Source organism: Delphinus delphis, chromosome 13, assembly GCF_949987515.2.
Source record: "Delphinus delphis chromosome 13, mDelDel1.2, whole genome shotgun sequence".
Lineage (NCBI taxonomy): Eukaryota > Metazoa > Chordata > Mammalia > Artiodactyla > Delphinidae > Delphinus > Delphinus delphis.
In genome coordinates this window covers 62,012,502-62,032,650 of record NC_082695.1, presented here as the reverse complement: position 1 = coordinate 62,032,650, position 20,149 = coordinate 62,012,502, and the positions used below count along the sequence as shown (strand labels likewise).

Here is a 20,149-nt window from a genome sequence, read left to right as displayed (position 1 = left end):
GTTTTGACAAAAACAAGTGGCGACGTTGCCATCGCAGGGTCTATGGCCGAGGCGGTGAGGCCCCCGCGCCGGGCCAGGGCCAAGGCCAAGGCCAGCCGGACTAAAACCAAGGTGAGGGAACCCGACCATCCCATCCTCGCCAGGCCCTGGCAGGTGCGCTGTCTTTTTTCTTCTCTTCGGCTTCTCCAGCCCACTCTGAGCCCTCCGTCCCCTGAGCCCTTCTCATCCTCTGTCCCCACCTCCCCGTATTTGATCCCCCCACCCATTGACACCAGACTTGTTCCTCTGTGCCTCCTTCACGTTCCTCTGCCGGACTTTGTCAGGAGCCCTTTTTTTTTTCTTTTTCCTCCTGTGACCTCACTAGGCTCTTCCTTTTCTGCTCCTTTCTTGACTTTCCTCACCCGGGTCTAGATTCCTATCGTGAAGCAGCTTTCCTCTTCCCAGTCTCATCTTTAACTCTCTTTTTCTCCTTTATAATCTGTGAACATTTTCAGTCCCTCTTCCCATAAAGAGGGAAGGGACCCCTCCTCCACTCAAGAATGTATCCTTTGGAAGAGCTTTGCAGATAGAGACAGAAAGTAGGCTGTGGTGATGTGCCTTTTCAGTTTAAAAATTCAAGATGACAGTGGTGCTGCTGCTGTTTATTTCTCATTATCCTGGTTGTTTATGATGGGGCACGAATGACCAGAAATTAAACCAGAGCGGGACTCATACAGCAGGGACAGGTCTGAATTTTCTGGGTTTCCTGGATTATACTAACGTGTGGTGTTGGTGTGATTTAAAGTTGATTTGTCTTGTTTGCAGGCGCAGTCTGGGCTTTCATTTCGTACCCATATGTTTTCTGAAATGACATTTATTTTACAGTGAACAGATTAAATGCTGCCCATGGATAGCGGGACATATATAATTTTGGCTTACCTGAAACTGAATTTATATTAAGGAAATAATGAAGGTGGTATTAAAAAGGAAATTTCCTTTCCTACAAGTAGGTGATGTTCCAGAGCAGATGTAACTTAAAAATGATACGAAAATAGGATTTTCTCACGAGAACAAGATTTTAGCAGGAGACTGGTGTTCAAAGCTACCATATTTAATAAGCTGTAAATGACTTATGTAGATCCCTTTCATTATGGTGCCTTAAAAAAAAAAAACTGTAGTGGAGTTATGTGCATCAGTGTACCCAGGTCTGTGAGGAATTACTCTGGGGAGAAAGCCATTTTGCTACTAATTTCAGAAACATTTTTAAGAGAAGTAATTTTGCATTGTATTGGGCTGATAAAGGACTATCTAAATAGAGGAGGAAGTAAAAAGCCATTGGTCAGCCATGCATAAGGTCCCTGAACCTAGAATACAGTAGTGTATAACATGTAAACATCCATCTGTAGAGAGCAGAATCTTAATTCTCAATCTGTAGGGGTTTTTTTTTTTCAAAATGAATGATGAAACTAAAGCCTAGATAAGTTAAATGATAAGCCAGAAGTCATGCAGTTAGTAAGAGACTCAAGTTAAAGCCCAAAATCGTAATTCTCGGTCCAGTAGCTTAATAATTGTTCTACATATCTATGTGTATCTATAGATAGAATGTTATAAATACTTAAAAATGGTCAGTTAAAAGGATTCTCTGTTATTTTGTTTTTTTGTTTTTTTAAAAATAAATTTATTTATTTATTTATTTTTTGGCTGTGTTGGGTCTTCGTTTCTGTGTGAGGGCTTTCTCTAGTTGCGGCGAGCGGGGGCCACTCTTCATCACGGTGCGCGGGCCTCTCACTGTCGCGGCCTTCTCTTGTTGCGGAGCACAGGCTCCAGTCGCGCAGGCTCAGTAGCTGTGGCGCACGGGCTTAGTTGCTCCGTGGCATGTGGGATCTTCCCAGACCAGGGCTCGAACCCGTGTCCCCTGCATTGGCAGGCAGATTCTCAACCACTGCGCCACCAGGGAGGCTCTGTTATTTTGTTTAGAACAGATTTTCTAAAATAAAAAATTAAAAATCAAACTTAAATCCATCATGAAAAGCCAATTGCTCGGGCTTCCCTGGTGGCGCAGTGGCTGAGAGTCCGCCTGCCGATGCAGTGGATGCGAGTTCGTGCTCTGGTCCGGGAAGGTCCCACCTGCAGCAGAGCGGCTGGGCCCGTGAGCCATGGCCGCTGAGCCTGCGCATCCAGAGCCTGTGCTCCTCAACGGGAGAGGCCACAACAGTGAGAGGCCCGCATACCGCAAAAAAAACAAACGACAACAACAACAACAACAAAAGACCCAATTGCTCATTTTATTTTTTTTAAAGATTTATTTATTATTTATTATTTATTTATTTTTTGGCTGTGTCAGGTCTTAGTTGCGACACGTGGGATCTTTGCTGAGGTGTGTGGGATCTTTTCATTGTGGCGTGCAGGCTTCTCCCTAGTTGTGGCATGTGGGTTTTCTCTCTTCTAGTTGTGGTTGTGGTGCACAGGCTCCAGGGCGTCTGGGCTCTAGTTGAGGCCTGCGAGCTCAGTAGTTGTGGCGCACAGGCTTAGTTGCCCCGTGGCATGTGGGATCTTAGTTCCTTGACCGGGGATGGAATCCGCATCCCCTGTACTGTAAGGCAGATTCTTTACCACTGCGCCACCAGGGAAGTCCCCAGTTGCTCATTTTATTGACACATTGTGGGCAACCTCCCTACACATAAATTTATTTTTTATCTTTTAAAATTTATAAAGAGGCCTTAATTCCAGAGGTATTTGATCAAACCAGAAATCCTTGACATACTTTTAGTCACCTTTCAAATCTAGTCAGTCACTAAGGCTTGCCAATTGTATTTTGTAACTGTTCTCTTGATTCTGCCCATTTCTCTCCATCCTGACTAACTCAACCATCCTCCAAGGAAGATTTCTTGGATTTTTGCTAAAATGGCCTTTCCAAGTTCATTCTTGCTGCCCATTCTCTAAACTAAAGCTGGATTGATATTTTTATAAACAAACCCCCAAAATGATTGCTCTCCTATTTAAGGCCTTTCAAAGATTTCCCATTGCCCAGAGTCCAAGAGTCCAAAGTATGGACTCAAGGCCCTAAACTATCTGGATTCTGTCTTTCTCCTCAGCCTCTGGTCTTCACTACTATCTCTTTTGATTCTTAACTGTATATGTCCTTTCCTGCTTTAGGGCCTTTGCTCATGCTCTTTACTCTGCGCTGACACCTCTTCCTGTCCGTCTTCACCTGCTCATTCATGAGGTCTCTGCTTAAACCTCATCACCCTCATCACCCACATTACCACCGCCCCCAGCCCTCACTAGTAGCGCTCTGCACCCCTTTGTGTCACTCATCTCACTTGCAGTTAGTTTGTTAACATCTCTGTTCTCCCTTAGACTGTGAACTCAGTGAGGGAGGGACCTGTTTTTTTTCCTAATACCCTTTACAGCCCTTGTAGGCATTTGCTAATGTTTGTTGAATGAAGGAAAAAATACCAGTATTGAAGAATATTTCCAAGCTTTGTCACTCAGAAGAATTTACTCTGGTAAATTTCCTCTAAATAGTATGAGAAAACAAATGGAAAAAGTCCACGACATCAGCAAGGCCCTCATACTTGTCAGTTTAGAAAATTGATTCTTCTCTTAGAGTAAATAGATTTATTACTTAGTGCTGGTTATGGTTTGGTTATGATCGTGAAGTCCTACATTAATGAAACCTTTACCATTGTGGTGTAATTTGGTTACTGTTAATGGAACCATAAAGTAGTTCCAAGGCTCATTTCAGGAAGTGAGGAGTGTCATGTGCTTTTGCCTTTCGATAGTTTGACCCAGCAGCTGACCTATATTCCTTAATGTTAATCATTTGGAAGATGAGCTCATGTTGCTAGTTTTTGGTTATCTGGTGCTTATCACTTGATACCTGAGAGATAGTCCTGATTAGTTTCACCCACCTTGGAGGACCCTGACTTCATTGATCATGGTAGATTATGGGTTAAGAACAGTAGATTTTTAGATTGGATTTACTCTGCAGAAGCAGTATATTTTATAGTCGTGGAAAGTTCTTCTGCAGTTAATACTAAATTCTGAATGCCGACAACTCATTAATAGTAAGAGCATATTGTAATTGCTAAGGATAGACTGAGATGTGTCCCAGAAAACTGATAACAGAAACCGAGACCTTTAAATCCCCATCGCCTCTTGCTTCTTGGCCTAGATGATTTCTACCTCTTAGTCCCTCCTTCCCATGAGTGATTATAAGAGTGAAGTTGGGGGATGTTCTGTATTATTTAGCTCCTGTTGTACCTCCTAAGATCCATTTATTTGTTGAATAAACACTCATCAATCACCCACTATGTCCCAGAAACTGTTCTAAGCACTTGGGTTGTAAACAGAGGAAAAATAAAAAATAAAAAAAAGAACCTGGCCTTAACGTAGCTTGCATTCTAGAAGGAGATGACAAACAGAAAACTCCATAAAAAATAAATAAAATGTATAATATATTAGAAGATGACAAGTGCTATGAAAAAAGGAAAAGAGGAACAGGGTAAGGAGCTGAGTACTGGTGATTAGGATGGGTTGTGATTTTTTTTTAAAATAAGTTTATTTATTTATTTATTTATTTTTGGCTGTGTTGGGTCTTTGTTGCTGCGCGCGGGCTTTCTCTAGTTGTGGCGAGTGGGGGCTACTCTTCGTTGTGGTGCATGGGCTTCTCATTGCGGTGGCTCCTCTTGTTGTGGAGCACGGGCTCTAGTCGCGCAGGCTTCAGTAGTTGTGGCTCGCGGGCTCTAGAGCGCAGGCTCAGTAGTTGTGGTGCACGGGCTTAGTTGCTCCGTAGCATGTGGGATCTTCCCGGGCCAGGGCTTGAACCCGTGTCCCCTGCATTGGCAGGTGGGTTCTTAACCACTGGGCCACCAGGAAGTCCGGGTTGTGATTTTTATATAGGCAGTCAAGGTAGTCCTTACTGAAAGTGAAATTTAAGTAAAGACATGAAAGAGATGGGGGAGTTAGCCATTTGGATCTTGGGAACACCTGGGGCAAATGCCTTAAGGCAGTAGCAGTGTCGTTAGGGTGGAATGCATGAGGGGAGAGTATTTGGGAGAGTATTTGAAGTCAGGAAGGTGACACAGGGCCAGGTCGTGTAGGGCCTTGTAGGCCATTGTAAGGATTCGTACTTTTGAGTGAAATATGGAATCACCTCAGGGTTTCAAGCCGAGGAGTGATATGATCTAAGTTATTTTAAAGGGTCACTGTGCTTGCTTCGTTGAGAACGGACTGTAAGGGAGCAAGAGTACGAGCAGAGAGACCTTCTAAGAGATTTTTGCTGTGATCCAGGCAGGAGGGGATGGTGGCCTGGACCAGAGTTGTAAAGCAGAGGTGGTGAAGATCTAGGCAAGACCATTTGTTGGTGGTTTGGTTGGGATATGAGAAAACAGTCAGGGGTGACTCTGAGAGGGAGGAGGCAGTGAGTAGGACAGCTTTTGGGGGCAGATCAGGAGTTCAGTTTAGGACATGCTAATTTTGAAATAAATGTCAGACATCCAAATGGATTGGATATGTGGATCTAGAGTTTGGGAGAGATAAAAGATTTGGGGTCATCAGCATATAGGTAGTTATTTAAAACCAGAGACCGAACTAGGTTACCTTAGGAACAGGTGACAAGAACAGGACCCAAGGGCACTCCAGTTTTGCGGGGAGAGGCGCAGGAATCAACAAAGGAGCGTGAGGAGTGACCGGTGGGGTAGGATATGTTTGGGGTCCTAGAAGCTGAGAGAAAAAAGCATATGAAAGGAAGAGGAAGAGATGAAGCATGGAAAGTGCTGCTGATACGTGAAGCAAGATTGTTAAGAGCAACACAAAAGAAGTGGCAGCCAGGAGGAGATGTTGTATTCTCAGCAAAATGTATAATCCCCACCCTTCTCCTTTTTACTTGTAAAGCATTCTTGTACATCCCAAAGAGTGTGGGTAAAATTGCCCTGAGAGCTCTTGAGCTGATAGTTGGACTCATGTGTCCAAGCCCTTTTTATCTGTTCTGTGCCAGGCATTGTGCTAAGTGCCATGGATACAGACATTCATGATAAACAGACCCTGCATTTAAAGTAATCCCATGGCCAAGGAGCTTTCCTGTTTGGTTCACTTCATGTACCCCATGTACTAGAACTATGCCTAACATACAGTAGTAGTTACCTAATAAATACTTTCAGAATAATGAAAAAAAATAAAGTAATCCCACAAAAGTATTATATGTAGTGTGTAAAACTGAACCTTTATCATTTATGAAGAAGTAGCTCATTAATATTTTTAAGGATAGAAAGGAGTTGTAATATTTTTACTTAGTACAGTTTAAAGAGGAAGAACTGCAAGGGATGAATGGAAAGTGACCACTTATTTTCCAAACTTAAAAAGAAAACAAAACTTTTTTTCTGATTACAAAAGTGCTCATTGCTTAAAAAAAGTGTGTATGTATGAGTATATACACAGAGAGAGAGAAGTATACAACACAGAAATGAAATGCCCTGAATTCCATCTCTTGGAGATAACTGTTGGTAGCAATTTGTTATGTGCTCTTTAGGTTTTTTCCCCACACATACACCAACACTGTAGGGCATATTTACTGTAATGTATGGTTAAGTAAGTCTTTCTGTGTTTATTAACAACTCTTCTGTTTCTGTATAACTTCTTGATTATTTTTTCTCCTGTGGAATTATTTTAAAATTGGTTCTCTACCTGTACGTAACTTATGTAGAGATCAAAAATAAAGAAATGTTAATCTCTAGGCCATTTTCAGTTGTAAGAAACATGTCTTTTGGTTAAAATAAAATTATGTAAGCACTAATTTTTGCACACACAGCTTGATACACGTGGAGTTCTGTTTGAATTTTATTTTGTGATCTGTAATGATTGTTATATATACAGTAGGTTCTAATCTTTATCTCTGGTTAACTCAAGTAGGCAAAGTAATTGGAAGTTGGCTTTCTTTTTTGTTTTTAAATGAAATTTTGTATCTTAAATGTAAAATTTGATTCAGATTTTGGCATAAGAGTTCAGTTTTCTCTGAATTCATTGGATAGTCCGTTTGCTTTCTGTGAGGCATATAAAAATAAATTTCTGAATGTGCCAGAGCACATTTGTTGGATAATTCAATAATTTCTTCATTTTAGGATGCAAGTACCTAGGAGCTCAGCATACAGTTGGTACTCAGTAAATTCTTGTGAACTATAAGTCATCATTATTGTTTCAAGAAATGTTTATTGAACAAAGTGTTGAAAATCAGAGGCAGATCAGATCCAAAAAGGCATAAGATATATTCTCTGGTCTCAAGATATTTGTGGTCATTTGGGGGACACAACATAAAGATAAATAACCATATGTGGTAGCACGTGACCAGGGCCAGATGGCAAGTACACACCGCAGAGTTCAGAGTAAAGCATGTGCTGTGGAAGGGTTGATGTGGTCATTGAAGATTTTGTCTTGGGACAGGATCATAACTGAGTCATCAAAGGCACTGAGTGCCGAAGTTAAGAGTCAGACTTTCATTAAGTGGAGAGCTGTGATGGTTTTTGTGGTGTTCAGGGTAGTGTTTTAGGGAGACCAGTCTTATAGTGGTGTTTGGGATGAATTGGTTGTAGGGCAGAGGCTGGAGGCTAGGAGACCTTTCAGGACCTGCTCCCCTATTCTGTGCTTTGGAGAAGTGAATTGAGCCACAGGGAGCTCACCACTGCTTAGAGGCCATGGCGTTGGTGATGAACACAGTGAACCCCTTCTCCCTCTGCATATGCACCCCAGACATCCTGTCCTATCCAGGGATCTGTGAGGGGCAGGGGCAGGCCTTTGCTACCCTCTCAAACAGTTGTGTATCTCGCAGTTGTTCATCTTTTCCTTCTGCCTTCCTTCTCTGATCTGGCCAGTTCATTCTTTGAATCAAATTACCAGCTTTCCTCTCCTTTCCCCCACCTCCTTTCCTGGGGCAACCCCAGGTTAATTCCTCTTTGGACCTAACTTCTGTAACAACACAGGTGGAGAATTAAACAGAGAAGCACTGAGTTCCACCCCCAAGGGAAGTAAAACCCAAAGTCTTATGTGTTCTTCTCTGGGAGCATTAGGAAGGTTTAAAAAATTCTTTAATTGATTATCTAACCACATTATCTGTTGCTGTTATGGTTGTGATTATTCCCAGGAAGGTAGATCTGCTGGATGTGGGCCTGCAAGTTTGATAGTAGCAGCTGGAGACTTCATTTTGTTTAGTTGAGGGGAAGAATTTGAAATTGCAAGGGCAGTCATGGAGTAGGGAAAGAGGAAGTGGTTTGGTGGGGTCAGAGTTGGGCAACAACTTCCCTTGGCAAAGGGAAGTTAAAAACTCCTGAGGGACAGGCTGGAGAGGAAGCCTGAGGTGGCTTGTGGGTTGCAGGAGGTGTGTTTATTTACTGTGCCCTTGATCTTGTGGCCCACCTTGGCCTACTTCCAGCTCCCTATCTTCTCTTCCAGTTAACATTTAACACCCCCAGAGGTCTCTTACAGTTTAAGAAAAGACAACTAAAATTTTCTCCCTCTATTTCACATTCCCATCTCTGCTTCCTTCCTTTTCATTTATTTCTCAACTCTCTGAGTTTTTAAAATCTTCCATCTTTTCATCTAACAGCTTTATTGAGCTATAATTCACACACTATACTTATTTAAAATGTGTAATACAGTGGTTTTTGGTATGATCCAAGATTGTGTCACCATCACCATGGCTCGGAATGCCAAACTCTTTTGCATAGAGAAGCATCATGTTAGCTTCCCACCAGCAGTGTTTGAGGATACTAATTTTTCTACATCCTTGTCAACACTTACTATTATCTGACTTTAGTAGTTTTAGCGGGTGTGATATGTTACCTCATTGTGATTTTGATTTGCATTTCTGTGATGATTCATAATGTTAAGCATCTTTTTATGTGCCATTTGTATTATCTTTGGAGAAATGTCTGTTCAGATCCTTTGCCAATTTTTAAATTGGATTGTTCATCTTTTTATTCTTGAGTTACAAGAGTTCTTTTTTTTAATTCTGTATATAAGCCCCTTATATAATAATTGATGTGAAGACATTTTCTTCCATTCTGTAGGGTTGTCTTTCCATTTTCTTCATATTTTGATTTTCAGCACAAAATCTTAAAAATTTTTATGAAGTCCAATTTATCTACTTTTTTCTTTTGTTGCTGTGCTTTCGGTGTCATGTCTAACAAGGCTTTGCCTAACCCAAGGTCACTAAGATTTACTCCTGTGTTTTTTTTGAAAAGTTTAAAAGGTTTAGGTCTTATGTTAGGTCTATGATCCTTTTTGTTGATTTTTGTATATGATATAAGATAGGGGTACAATTTTATTCTTTGGATATCCAGTTGTTTAGCACCATTTGTTGAAGGCTGTTCTTTCCCCATTGAATTGTCATGGCATCCTTGTTGAAAATCAGTTGACCTTAAACATAAGAGTTTATTTCTGCTTTATAACAAAGTGAATCAATTATACATATACATAGATCCCCATATCTCTTCCCCCTTGTATCTCCCTCCCTCCCGCCCTCCCTATCCCACCCCTCTAGGTGGTCACAAAGCACCAAGCTGATCTCCCTGTGCTATGCGGCTGCTTCCCACTAGCTATCTGTTTTACATTTGGTAGTGTATATATGTCCATGCCACTCTCTCACTTCATGCCAGCTTACCCTTCCCCCTCCCCACATCCTCAAGTCCATTCTCTAGTAGGTCTGCGTCTTTATTCCTGTCTTGCCCCTAGGTTCTTTATGACCATTTTTTTTGTTTTTTTAGATTCCATATATATGTGTTAGCATACGGTATTTGTTTTTCTCTTTCTGACTTACTTCACTCTGTATGTACAGACTCTAAGAGGGCCATCCACGTCACTACAAATAACTCAATTTCGTTTTTTTTATGGCTGAGTAATATTCCATTGTATATATGTACCACATCTTCTTTATCCATTCATCTGTTGATGGACACTTAGGTTGCTTCCATGTCCTGGCTATTGTAAATAGAGCTGCCAGTGAACATTGTGGTACATGATAAAGCAGAAACTAACACACCATTGTAAAGCAATTATACTCCAATAAAGATGTTAAAAAAAAAAAGAACCTAGGGGCAGGACAGGAATAAAGACGGTGATGTAGAGAATGGACTTGTGGATACGGGGCAGGGGAAAGTAAGCTGGGACGAAGTCAGAGAGTGGCATGGACATATATACACTACCAAATGTAAAACAGATAGCTATTGGAAGCAGCTGCATAGTGCAGGGAAACCTGCTTGTTGCTTTGTGTCCACCTAGAGGGGTGGGACAGGGAGGGTGGGAGGGAGACGAAAGAGGGAGGAGATATGGGGATATATGTATATGTATAGCTGATTCACTTTGTTTTACAGCAGAAACTAACACACCATTGTAAAGCAATTATACTCCAATAAAGACATCAAAAAAATAAATAAAAAGCTCCCAACAACTTGGAAAAAAAAAGACAAGAAATAAAAAATGTTGATAAAAAAAGAGTTTATTTCTGGATTCTCAGTTCTGTTTCATTGATCTGTTTGTCTGTCCATGTGCTAGAACCACACTGTCTTTATTATTGTAATTTTGTAGTAGATTTTGAAATTGCGAAGCGTGAAATCTCCAACTTTGTTCTTCTTTTTCAAGATTGTTTCATCTATTCTGGGTTCCTTGCATTTCCTTATGAGGTTAAGGATCAGCTTGTCATTTTCTGCAAAAAAGGCAGCTGGGATTTTGATAGAGATGGTGTTGAATTTGTATATCAATTTGAGGAGTATTGCCATATTAACAATATTGTGATCTGATCCATGAAAATGGAATGTGTTTTCACTTATTAGTCTTTAATTTCTTTCAAATTTTGTTTTGTAATATTCAGAGTATAAATTTTACACTTCTTTTGTTAAGCTTATCCCTAAGTATTTTGTTCTCTGTTCATTATAAATGAAATTGTTTTCTTAATTTCATTTCTTGATTGTTCAGCTCACTAAAATTTGGCCTCTGCCCTGAACAGTACACCAGTATTTCTCCCACTGTAGTAACCATTGACCTCCCTCTCCTAATTTTCTTTTTTCTGACCTCTCAATCTGACAGACCTATTTATTATAGCTAGTGTACTAAACATCATTGCAGTGTAATTGGACCCACTTTTTCATTTTCTTATAAATGCTCATGTAATGCTTTCCTGGTATTCATGATTTTAGGCAGTTTGACAAAGTGGTTTGTATGCATTGTGTGGCTGTTCTCAGAATCTGATATCCACGGTGCAGATTAAAGTAATTTTGGAGGGACACGTTGCTTCTTGCATCACCACCATTTGTAAACATTTGGTAGTTCATTACCAGCAAGCTGAGCTCAAATTCCATTTCAACAACATTTGTCTTTTCTTCCTAATATTAGGTGCATATAAATGTTTTACTTTTTTGGCTATTTACTTGTCAGCTTTTTTTTGCTGGACGTTTGCTGGACAACATAATCCAAAATCACTGATAACTTTGTAACCATGATTTTACCTTCCTTAAAATTTCACCATGGGGACTTCCCTGGTGGCACAGTGGTTAAGAATCCGCCTGCCAATGCAGGGGACACGGGTTCGAGCCCTGGTCCGGGAAGATCCCACAGGCAATGGAGCAACTAAGCCCGTGCACCACAACTACTGAGTCTGCACTCTAGAGCCTGCGAGACACAACTACTGAGCCCGCGTGCTGCAACTACTGAAGCCTGCGCGCCTAGAGCCCATGCTTCTCAACAAGAGAAGCCACCACAATGAGAAGCCCTCGCACCACAGCGAAGAGTAGCCCCCGCTCGCAGCAACTAGAGAAAGCCCGCGTGAAGCAACGAAGACCCAACATAGACAAAAAACACCCCACATTAAAAAAAAAAAAATTTATAGTGAGGGAAGTATTTGAGTGAGTCAGTCATTTTTTAGTTTCTTTGGATGTAACAATTTTATTTAAATAAATAAATAATAAATATTTCCATATTTTTTTCTTCTTTTTTATCCAGGCTTCTTTCCTGTGTGTCTAGTTTGTGTGTTAATGCCAGAGATACTTCATTAAAAAACCATAATTTATTTTATCTTATTTTTTAAATGGTTAACTGTTTTTTGGAATTAATTTTGGATTTAATAAGTTGCAGATATAATACAGAGAGTTCTACGTGCCTTTCATCCAGCATCTTCTTGTGTTATGTGACTGTAAATTCTATGTTGTAGAACATTTATCACAACCAACAAATTAACATTGGTACAATGGTATTAACTAAAATATAGAACTTTTTTGAATTTCACCAGTTTTCTTGCTAATGTCCTTTTTCTGTTCCAGTGTCCAATCCAGGATCCTACATTGCATTCAGTTGTCATGTCTCTAATAGTTTTCTCCAGTCTTTTGATAGTTCCTCAGTCTTGTCTTTTCTTTGATGATCATAACACTTCAGTTATTTTGTAGACTTTCCCTTAATTTGGGTTTTCGTCTGGTGTTTTCTCATGCTTAGATTGAGGCTATACATTATTAGAAAGGGTACTGAAGAGGGGATAAGCCTTCTCAGAACATCGTATGGGGATGTATTACTGGTTATAGTAACCCTGATCACGTGGTTAAGGTGTTGACTGCCAGGATTCTCCACTGAAACTTATGATTTTTCCCTTTGTAATTACTAAATATTTAGGGGATACTTTGAGACTATACAAACATTCTGCTTCTGCTTAAATTTTCACTCATTTTCATTACTTAGTAGATCTTGCCTCTTGCCTGTGGCAGTTATTACCATGGTGTTCTAATCATGATTTTCTGTTTTTCTCATTCCATCTACATTTATTCATTGGACTTTTGTAAGGAAGAGTGCCGCTTCTTGTCCATTAAGGAAAAAAAGATACATATAACATATATATATATATGTTTATCTATTTAGTTATGTGAGTATGGACTCATGGATATTGATTTTATTCTGAGGTTATAATCCAGTACTATAGTTATTTATTTCAAGTTGGCCTGACTTTTTCTGCCTGAAATTTGAATAGATATGTTTGTCAGGATGCAAACCTGTTGAAGCCTAAGATACTTGGAGACTGTTCTCTCTTACTTAACCTCTAGCAGAATGGAGAACAGCCTAATTAAGACTTTCCTTCTCCATTCTTGAATCATAATTTGTTGCTTATTCTCATGTCTTCCTCTGTAGGGATTAGACTAGTGAATCTCCCAAATTCAGCATTCTCAAAATTGAATAATATGAAATATGAAACACACTGCTTATGAAGTGAACTTAGATTTTTTTATACAATTTAAAAATTCCTCATGTTGAAAGCATCAGTTATTGTTATATTATAAATTATTTCACATTATAAATCTTGTTTTTAGGAAAAGAAGAAATATGAAACCCTTCAGAGGGAAGAGTCTGATGAAGTCTCCCTTCCAAAAACCTCCAGAGAGCTGGAAATCCCTACCCCACCTTGTGAATTCCAAGGAGACCATCTAAAGGAGTTAACCGATTCCCAGCCCCAGAATGATGCTAGTCGACAAAACGAGAGTGAAATGTTTGATGTACCACTCACTTCCTTAACTCTAAGCAATGAAGAGTCCCTGACATGTAAAACAGAGAGTCTAAAGGAGGGAGAGGAGATCAGAGCCTGTGCTGGGGATGATTCAGTCAAGCCGAAGGTCGATCCTGGAGGCAATGTCGGAACCAAAGTAGAACCCCCCGAGAACATTACAGAAATGGAGGAAGATAAACTGGTACAATGTGGACCTTTGGAAAGCACACTGCAATCTAATGTTTCTTATATTCAGCAGGAAGTGGAAAATTTGAAGGTCAGGGATACTCAGAATAGGAGAGAAGACCAAGAAGCCTTGGGTCTTTCTTCAGAGGTGCTACAAAATGTTGGCTTGCAGAGTTCTTGTGAAGTCAAAGACATTTTCCAGCCACCTAGAGTGAAAAAACTGTATCCCCAGTTGCCAGCTGAAACTGCTGGGGATATACCGGCTTTGGTGGCAGTGAAACCCTTGCTTCGTAATGAGCGACTCTACCCGGAGCTCCCATCTCAACCAGAAATAGTACCATTTACTGAAGAACAGCTAAAAGTCTTTGAGCCTGGTTCATGGCTGGAAAATGTTGAGTCATATTTAGAAGAATTTGACAGCATGGCTCATCAGGACAGGCATGAATTTTATGAGTTGCTTTTGAACTACTCACGCTGTAGGAAGCAGCTGCTGCTGGCTGAAGCTGAGCTCCTTGCTCTGATGTCTGATTGCCAAAATGCCAAAAGTCGACTATGGCACTTCAAGGAGGAACAGTTGTCTGTACAGGTATATTGACTAGTGTAGCATAAAGCTTGCAGGAGCCTGGGGAATTTTCAGTGGAGCTGCTATTCCTGTGATGCCATTGAGGTCTGGAGTCTGCTCCTTTTACCCACACTGACCCTGTCTTAGCCCATAGTGCAGGGCTAAGTCAGGGCTCAGGGCTCTGAGCCTCAGGGCTCCTGAGTGCAGGAGTCACAGTGTCATATGCCCACAGGGGCCAGGCAGGTAACCTGGAGAAGTGAAACAGGTTGAGTGGGACGGTGATCACTGGGTAAGCTCATGCCTGGTCCAGCATGGGGAGCTGCTCTTGTGTTATAGTTGATTGTTGCTGTGAGATTATATTGGTTCAGCATTGCCACATCTTATGTTTTTCTAAGAGAAGCTAGAAATCTGGATTTTTATGTGAGGGATCCTGATTTGTAAATGTTGGCAACTAAATACACACACACACACTCTCTCTCTCTCTGTCTCTCTCTGTCTCTCTCTCTCACTCACTCATGCACAGTAGAGGCCAAAGCAAGTCATGTCTCCAGGCCAGATTCAGCCTGTGGGCCATTTAGCTTGTGACCTTGGGCATAATGCCAGGAACATCTAATGGGTAGAGAGTGTCAAGGGGAGGATGATCCATGGAACGAGGTCAAGAGGAAATGAGAAAATAGGGAAGGCAATAAGATGTGACCCTATGGAGGCCAAGGTGCCATCAGGAAAGCCATTGCATAGTGGCCTGGGAGGGATGGCGAGGAAGAGAAGGCTATTCTTGACAAGTTTAGCAGTGAAGGGAAGATGGAGGAGATGTCAGGGAGAAACGTGTGATTTCCCCCACCCCTAATCGTCATTCCTTGGAGACCTGTGTATCTCTTTGTAGATAGGAAGGATCCTGTGGAGAGAGAAACTTGAAAATACTGAAAAAGAGAGAATAGAATCAAGAAAACAGTTGGAGGGTTAATATTGGAAAGGAGGGGTTTGTTTTGAGCAGAATCACAAAGAATGGTGAGGGTAAGTACAGAGATATTTTGAGGTCTCTCGAAGTTGAAGGGATATCACATTGACCTCAGTGTTTATAAAGTAGAAGGTAAGGTCATCAATCATGAGGGTCTTAGAGACAAGCTCTATTGTTTTCTTGCACCTTTCCCCACCTACTGCATTTTAGGATTTCTCTTCTCGTCTCTGAACTTGTGATGCCTTTGTGATTGGCACCTGGTTGTATAGTAGCTTCATTGTTTTCTACGTAGTAGTATTTTTCCCTCACTGCGATTTGTAAGCTCTTTGAAGATGGTACTGAAGCCTGTGTATTGTATACAGGCTTCAAGAGCAAAGAGTAACTGGCTTCATATCTCACCCTTTTGCCCACTGCTAGGGTATCTGTGCTGATCAAGTGAAAGTTTCAGGCCATCATCGCTACCAGAGAGTGGAGATGAATGAAAATGCACTGGGAGAGCTAAAAAAACTGTTTGATGCCAAATCTGAGCACCTCCACCAGACCTTGGCGCTGCATTCTTACACTTCTGTGCTCTCACGGTTGCAAGTGGAGTCTTACATCTACACATTACTCAATAGTTCGGCTGTTCTGAGATCTTTAGCAATTCATCAGGAAGGCCAAGGTGTGTAAGTAATGAAAGTCTCACTCTTTCTTGTGGTCTAAAATATAAAAAGAATTGAGGGATACAATCTGGTTGACTCTATTGTGTGCAGATATTATAAGGGATAATTTATGCTTGCTGTTTTACCTTACCTCCCCCAATACAGGACTGAGATCTGCCTTAATAACATTTCTTGGGAGCAGTGCCAGGTCTCCCTACCCCATGGGCTGTCATTCTCTCCTTCTCTAGGAAGCCAAAAGTTTGCTTTTTATCATTAATGTCTCTTACTGTCCTAATTTACGTGTTCATTACCAATTCAAGTCCAAATATAGTTTTTGATTCTAAAACTAATAATCACAATACTTTTTCATTCTGTCTGTTGCACTTTATTTTTGCTTGTTCATTTTGTTGGGGTGTTTAATTTTCATCAGGGCATTTATAATGTTCTGAATTTTTCATCTTATTTTGGGTTTTAATAAATTAGCCTTGGGCTTTCTTGGTGGTTCAGTGGTTAAGAATTCTCCTGCCAATGCAGGAGACACAGGTTCTAGCCCTGGTCCTGGAAGATCCCACATGCCACGGAGCAGCTAAGCCCGTGCACCACAACTACTGAGCCTGCTCTCTAGAGCCCATGAGCCACAACTGCTGAGGCCCGCGTGCCACAACTACTGAAGCCCATGCGTCTAGAGCCCGTGCTCCGCAACAAGAGAAGCCACCGCAATGAGAAGCCCGCGCACCGCAATGAGAAGCCTGCGCACCGCAATTAAGAGTAGCCCCTGCTAGTCGCAACTAGAGAAAGCCCGTGCACAGCAACGAAGACCCAACGCGGCCAAAAATAAATAAATAAATAAATTTATTTAAAAAAAAAGAAAAAGAAATTAGCCTTTACTATATGATAAGTATTACGTATGCAATTTTTATTTCTTGGAGAGATACTAGGATCATTTAAAATAAAAAACTTCTTCCCCCTTATCGTTTTCATAACTAATCAGAGAGCTGGGGCTAGGCCAGAGATTTGCTGATTTTTAAATAAAAAATTTTGATGAAGTTAATTTTTTCTTGCTTTGAAATACTTCACGAAGTTAAATACTTTTTTCAGTTTACATATTTAGTAGAAACTCAGATATTTTAATGTAGCTTTTCTCCTTGGATTTTCATCTGAATTAAATATTTTAAATAGTTTATTTATTTATTTATTTATTTTAAGTAGAGACACTAAAAATTCTCCCACAAATACCATTTATATGGGACTCATTTAATCCTCTTTTTAATTTATAGCTTCTAAACAGGTAGAAAGCATTCCCTCTGATCTGTGTCAGCTAAAGGAGTGCATTAGTGTCTTATTCATGTTCACCAGGAGAGTTAATGAAGATACTCAGTTCCACGATGATCTTCTTCTCTGGCTGCAGAAATTGGTAAGGAAATAGACATAGTATACTGTCCTTTATTTCCCTGATAATTTAAGAATTATCTCCTGTTTCCTTATAGGTTTTTCTTTAATAGCTTCTTCAGCTAATTTGTTTAATATATTAGTGACGTTTTCTTTGCTCATGACATGTGGAAATAAGTTATCCTGATCTAGTGCATTATTAAGCACACAGTGCTTTTCTCTCTGGTAAAGTTTATGTTAAATTATCTTTGGCCTTCGACTTAGAAGGAAATGGAAATGTGGGAAGCATGCTAAATTTAAGACTAGATGTATATTCAGAATATAGGTATGTGAGCTAAAAGTTGTTCATATCACTTTTTTATCATCTTGTGTTTAATGCTGTACTTATACTTTAAAAAAAGTTTTTAAGGGAAAAAAAAGAAAGGAATCAGGATTTGGGAACTTTAGGAAAGATATCAGGTGTGTTACGTGGGGAGAGGTTGTTCGTTTACTGGTTATGTTTCTCAATGGAGCTCCCTTGGGTGCTTTTTTTAGGTTCATGCTAGCATTCTTAGATATGGGCTGAGGTTCTAAGCATACTTACTTGTATCTGAGAAACTATTACAAACTGGGAATAGATTAAACTACTTGACTTATATCTATTCATGTGTGGCCAGGAACATTAGTGATTTGTAATTTGCCAGATAATAAAAATTGGGTTTGCAGAGAAACTGCTAATGATATTTTTATCAGAGTGCTCTTAGGTTCATAGGCCTCTGTGTACCTCTGTGGTAGAAACTCAACCAGTCAGTGGTATATCTTATGTCTGGTTACTCTTTTGAAAGATCACATGTATTTAAATATCGGATAAGTGATTTCATTAGACCCTTAAAAACATTCGTCTTTGTAAATAGTAAAACTATACATCCTTTATTGTTTAGGTATCAGTGTTACAAAGAGTTGGCTGTCCTGGAGATCACCTCTTCCTTCTAAACCATATTCTTCGATGCCCGGCTGGTGTTAGTAAATGGGCTGTTCCTTTCATCCAGGTATGATGAATGGCCTTCTAATGCTGAAGAGAATGGGAGGTGATTTTGTTAAACATTTTTCCTGAAGAAGTTGCTTTAAAAAATAAGCCTACTTTAAAAATATTGATATTTAAAATAAAATTATTGGGATATATCTAGTCTGTATTCGTAGGAGTTATTATGCTGCAACTTCTTGGACCACCCAAAACTGATGAAATTAAGATGGAATTGCAAAAGTTCAGTTGTAGTCTGGCTTGGTAGGTTTAGTAGTATTTAATTCTGTAAAATTTCTGTGCAGTAAAGCTTGCTAGGACTTTTTTCTGTAATATTCAACACAACGTCCTAAATTAATCCATCTCACACTACAGTTGGTACAGATAAAAAAGCAGCCACAAGCATCTCAAAGTTCTTTAATACTAGCAGAGATCTCAGGTCTGTGCGATCGATTTAGGCATCTCTGCTGCTTGCCTTTGGGTTGTGTTGTTAACTCATAGCAACCCCTCAGATGGGTGGGGCCAGATGTATTCCAGGTCATTCTCCAGGTCATTCTCCATGTTACCTTTTCTTTAGTATTTCTGGTGGCAAGAAATTTGAATCTTTTTAGGTAGAAGGAAGATTTTTTGTTTTTATTTATCTTTGGATTAAGATAGCAGTATACTCCTCCCGTCCATATTGTTTCAGGTAATTGATGTAAATGGCTCAGCTACCTCTGTTCTCTGAGTACAGCCCAGTCAGTACTGCCAGGTAACCCACAGGTGTTCTCACTCTTGTGGATGAGATGCCAGTTCCATCTTTGCTTCCTTAACAGCTCCCTTTGTCAAAATTCTGGTGAACTAACATTATGGATACTTGGGTTGTTGGTTTTCTACAGTATGCCTTTTCCTTTTCTGATTTCAGATCAAAGTGTTGAATAACCCATCAGGGGTCTTTCATTTTATGCAGTCCCTTGCCCTGCTAATGTCTCCTGTCAAGTAAGTGTGGAAGAGCTTTGTGAAGTAGAAATGAAAATGTTCTATCAAACAATTGGCTTCCTAAACTGCCCAGCTCCAAACAATTGCTAAGAGAAGAGTCAGCATTCCAAAATTTAACATTGCAGGTTTTCTTTGGGTTTAATACCCTTTGTCCCAAAGTGACCCTTTTAACTGCCTTTTTTTTTTTTTTAACTGATTAACTTTTTTGGGTCCTCCTTTTTAGTGGATTTGCGACTCCTGTCATATATGTCATTGTGGTGCTGTGGGGAGAAAAAAAGGATGATCTCTTCCTTAGAAGGAGAGGTTTAGTGGCAGAGGAAAAAAAAAGCACAGTCAAAGAGATTCAAGTGCTAAATTGTGTGAAGCCATGATTGATGCAGTAGAAATGAAGAGAGTAAAGAGAGTAGAGTGGAGTAGTCAGAGGGTTCCAGGTGGATGAGCTGGGTTTGAAGAATGGAACTGACTTCAGCAGGAGAGGAGTAGGGAGGGCACTGTAGGTGGGAGAACAGTGAGCAGTGGCCCACAGTACAGGGAAGGATAGCTGTGCAGGGGGCAGTTTGGAGAGCAGCTTGGCTGGAGTGAAGGGGTGTGGGGGGGTGATAATAAAGATGAACAACTAGGGTGAGTCTGATTATAGAAGTCCTTGAAATTAAGACAGATATTTGAGATGGTCTGGCCTTTGTAGCAATTGAAGGTTTTTGAAAAAGGGTAAAAGTTGTATTTAAGGAAGATTAGGATGGACCGGAGGCAGAAGATGTGCTTTTGCCTCATTTCTTGCATTGAATTGTCTACGGTTGCAGACATCTGGCTCTCCTGGCTCTGGAACCGAATCCAGCATCAAGAGGGCACATCCTTAAGTGGGGGGAGAAGGCAGAGGTGTGTATAGGTGACCTTGAACTGTGTTACTCCCACTGGCTCTTGATCCAGGAAAGCCTATCTGCCCCCA

General features: G+C 40.4%; 1 protein-coding gene across 2 annotated transcripts in view; it reads left to right on the top strand.

Annotated features, from left to right (window-relative positions):
* Positions 1 to 20,149, top strand: part of EPG5 (ectopic P-granules 5 autophagy tethering factor) — a 129,745-nt gene continuing 109,596 nt past the window's right edge. The window contains exons 1-6 of one of the 2 annotated variants that reach the window (XM_060028984.1): positions 1 to 153; positions 13,317 to 14,261; positions 15,613 to 15,856; positions 17,114 to 17,250; positions 18,146 to 18,253; positions 19,130 to 19,203. In XM_060028984.1, the coding sequence (XP_059884967.1) occupies positions 43 to 153; positions 13,317 to 14,261; positions 15,613 to 15,856; positions 17,114 to 17,250; positions 18,146 to 18,253; positions 19,130 to 19,203 (1,619 nt within the window). In that variant the 5' untranslated portion in view covers positions 1 to 42. The remainder of the gene's footprint in view (positions 154 to 13,316; positions 14,262 to 15,612; positions 15,857 to 17,113; positions 17,251 to 18,145; positions 18,254 to 19,129; positions 19,204 to 20,149) is intronic. The other variant, XM_060028985.1, reaches the window with a different exon arrangement.